Below are 3,700 nucleotides of genomic sequence, written 5' to 3'. Positions count from 1 at the left end.
ATAATCATTTCTCTATTTCGATTAACTTATTTTAATGCAAATCGACATGTAGCAGTTGGTGGAATGTCCATGTACATACATGGCCAATAAAATAGAAGGTAAATTATTGATATATATTAATTCATGGTCTATATATATTTATATCTATTGTAGTATATATACATTTAATATACTTATCAATGAAACTATCTATAGCAGTTATCACATTCTATCATGTTTCTTTGTGTTGTAGATAGTTGTCAATGAGAAGACATCTATTCAAGATGCTTAATACTAACTGTAATTTTTTGTATTAGTGATCATAATTCCTGACTCACTCACTGGGACCTCCACTTAGTATACAATCTCATAAACAGTAAGTTAAATTCACACAGATAAATAATACTTTATGAAGTTTTCTTAGGTAGTGTTATGTTTGTAATACAAATTGCATATTATTATTAATTATAAATCTATTAATAAATTAATTTTATATCTGTTTAAAAGTACTATGGGAAGGAATCCCTTTGTCAGTAGAATTAGTCAGTCTGTCATAGGGAATATTCTGATTAATCTGATATTATGATTCATCAATAACCATCAATCTCTTTTCATGCTGTGACCTGTCACCTTTTCTTCATCCAAATATGATAAAAATTATTATAATTAGTAGTGTTGTTCTAGTTTGCTTTAAGTAGGACTAGTTTATTCTTGGCTCTTAAAAGTAGTTTTAGTTTTAATTATTTTAACAAGTTCATCGATGTCATTTCATAGTTGCCGTTAATGAGATTCATAAGCGTACATGGTTGCGCCCCACAAGAGGCTGAAGACAAAATCGTAAGTACATATAAAAGGAAACTTGAACAGTCATGAGTGCCAGTGTGTTGTGGGCCAGCGTTCTGCAATGCATCAGACCTCTGAGATGGTTACCAGCATACTCTACGGAGTATCCGAAAGGCCGACTAGGATAGGGCTGGTAGTCTCCCTTTAAACGAGATGAGGCTGGTGTATTTGTGGTTCCCGGTTCCTGAATGCGACATTCCCTAAGAGCTGGAATCCCGTACGGCTGGTTTTAAGTTAGGGCGACGCTCCAGCCAGGATTACCTCGCGAAGACGAGGGTTACCAAGCCAGGTGGCGGTCCCAGCTAGCAATAGCAGGGAATCCTGGAGCCTAAGTGGAAGCCTGAGTGGGTGAGCGAGTAGGAATCGTTTGGGCAACACACAAGGGTTTTTTTTTTTTTTTTTAAGTTATATTTATTTAAAACTACTACATAAAATATTATTAGCATAAATTTTTTCATAATAATAATTTTTAATTGGAGTGACTAGTTTAATAGATACTTTGAAATCTTGATATTGAGAATCTAATAAAAACTTAAAGACATGATATTTAAGATACATCAGTATCATTATGATTGAAGTCATAATACCTGACCACTAATATAGATTTTATTTTTTTTTTTAGGAGCAATTAATATTTACATTATTTATATTTTTAAGTGTCTTTGTAAAGAAACACCGTACTTTAATGTGAAATTAATAAAATTGTTTTTTCATGTTACTTTATTTATTTATAAAATAAATACATTTACATGTATTTGCGGTTAATTTTTGCTGGTCAAGTTTGAAAAAAAGATAGTAAGAAAAAATTATAGATTTCATCTGTTAAGTTATTACTGAAATACATGTACATGTTTATTTGTACATGTACATGTATTTGAGTAACAACTCAAAATAAGTTAAGGTTCTACCTCCAGTGAGGTTGCCATTGTACAGTTGTATACTTCTCACCAAGACATTTAATTATATAGGAACTTATAGATGTACCTTCATTGCACTTGTCTTTTGTGCATTAAGTTCTGTGTAGACAGAGTCAGACAAGTAGTGTTTGACAGTCTTGATATATCTTACATGTACTATTCCAAAACTAAATGCAATACTTGATAACTACATTTGACAATTCTGTAATTTTATTGTGACACTAAATAGTATAGTTAGTTGTCTGCTTGTGTCAAAATATTTGTTTTATTGTATTAATTTCATATTACTAATGTAAAGTATCATTGTCTCTTTTTTATGTTATAACAAATAAAAATCCTTACCTAAACACTATCAACGTTAAAAACTTGGATAGTCCAATAGCTGTCTGTAATGATGACAACGCCCATTCATGAATTTCTGATAGCAATGTTCTTGTCTTTAGCCGTACGCAGATGTCTTACGATATTGAGAGAGACAAAAACATTTTTATCTACAGTTACTGGACAAGAGGAATTAGCTAAGAGAGGACTACCTCATAAATGGCCTGTTGCTGGAGTCAAACACGTGGTATTAGTAGCATCAGGTAAAGGTGGAGTAGGAAAGTCAACGACTGCAGGTAATGATGTATTTATTTGTTGTAATAATTTCACTGATGTTTACTAGTCAATTTAGCATTAGGAATGTCTGTTGTTCAGAGGGTAAGTTACTATTGGTTGCTATGGTTACATGTATTATTATATTTAGGGGTTATCTGTTGGATTATTAGATGCTGATGTGTATGGTCCCTCTCTTCCTAAATTGATGAATTTATCTGGACGTCCAGAGCTCTCACCACGTACGTGGGTACATACATAACATATTATATATTATCTATGATCTCATGTATAATAGAAGATAGAATGATTCCATTGGTAAATTATGGCATCAAATGGTAGGTTATAGCCACACCCATTTATTACATCTATTATAATAGTATGTCAATGGGATTTTTAGTAGAGGAATCAGCTCCTATTGTTTGGAGGGGATTAATGGTAAACTCCTCTTATTAATTACATATTAATTATAATATGTGGTTATCTAGGTGATGTCAGCTATTCAGAAATTACTTAGACAAGTGGACTGGGGAGAACTAGATATACTAGTTATTGATATGCCACCTGGTACTGGTGATACACAATTAACTATAACACAACAGATCCCTATATCAGGTACATGTGACTGCAAGGAGAGGATTATTTGTTGTATGTGTAGGTGTTGTCATAGTAACCACACCTCAAGATTTAGCATTGGATGATGCCACACGAGGAGCAGAAATGTTCCGAAGAGTTAATGTTCCTGTAAGTCTAGTATATCTTATGATACAGGAATATGTACATTTAGGTATTGGGTGTGGTCGAAAACATGAGTGGATATATATGTCCAAAATGTGGACATTTGTCTAATGTTTTTGGAATGGGTGGAGCTAAAAAGATTGCCCAACAGATAAATGTGGAGATTTTAGGTCAGTTGTTCGTAATCAACCAATGACATCATTATGATGTCATTTAGGGGAAGTTCCACTTGACCTAAATATTTGTAAGACGTCAGATAAGGGTCAGCCCATAGTAGTGTCTAGACCCTCTAGTCCACAGGTAGTTTTAGACCATTAATCTTAATTATTATTAAACATTACATAGGCTACTGTGTATAAAGATATTGCTACAAGAGTTCTTGAATTATTACCATCATATCAGGACCCCTTCCCACAAAGACAATAATTCAACTAAATATCATTCAAATATCACATGACAGTCATGTGATCTTATCAATAAGTGTTCCTTTTTGTTTCTTGGCTTTGATAAAATCTTCAATAGCTTTCTACAAATAATGCAGAAATATCTGTCCCACATGATCCTGTCCATTTAACAAAACATGTACAAGGGAAAGTATTTTATATTTCCTGTTATTTTCAATTTATAGA

The 3,700-nt window shown here is 32.7% G+C and overlaps 1 protein-coding gene across 1 annotated transcript; it reads left to right on the top strand.

Moving 5' to 3' along the window:
• Positions 1 to 2,133: 2,133 nt before the first annotated feature.
• On the top strand, positions 2,134 to 3,497 carry LOC121391647 (iron-sulfur protein NUBPL-like). Its single transcript, XM_041523201.1, has 10 exons — positions 2,134 to 2,356; positions 2,404 to 2,438; positions 2,485 to 2,575; positions 2,632 to 2,671; positions 2,714 to 2,771; positions 2,822 to 2,948; positions 2,992 to 3,077; positions 3,121 to 3,241; positions 3,289 to 3,371; positions 3,417 to 3,497. Exons 1-10 carry the CDS (start codon positions 2,134 to 2,136, stop codon positions 3,495 to 3,497), a joined length of 945 nt encoding a protein of 314 aa, XP_041379135.1.
• The last annotated feature ends 203 nt before the right edge of the window (positions 3,498 to 3,700 follow it).

This window comes from Gigantopelta aegis, unplaced genomic scaffold (assembly GCF_016097555.1).
Source record: "Gigantopelta aegis isolate Gae_Host unplaced genomic scaffold, Gae_host_genome ctg2764_pilon_pilon:::debris, whole genome shotgun sequence".
NCBI classification, from domain to species: Eukaryota; Metazoa; Mollusca; class Gastropoda; order Neomphalida; family Peltospiridae; genus Gigantopelta; species Gigantopelta aegis.
This window is presented reverse-complemented; position numbering and strand designations above follow the sequence as displayed.

Coding starts and splice junctions, on each gene's coding strand:
- LOC121391647 (XM_041523201.1), top strand. CDS start 2,134: ATGACAACGCCCATTCATGAATTTCTGATAGCAATGTTCTTGTCTTTA. Junction 2,439..2,484: donor GAATGTCTGTTGTTCAGAGG/GTAAGTTACTAT, acceptor TATTATATTTAG/GGGTTATCTGTTGGATTATT. Junction 3,372..3,416: donor CTAGACCCTCTAGTCCACAG/GTAGTTTTAGAC, acceptor AACATTACATAG/GCTACTGTGTATAAAGATAT.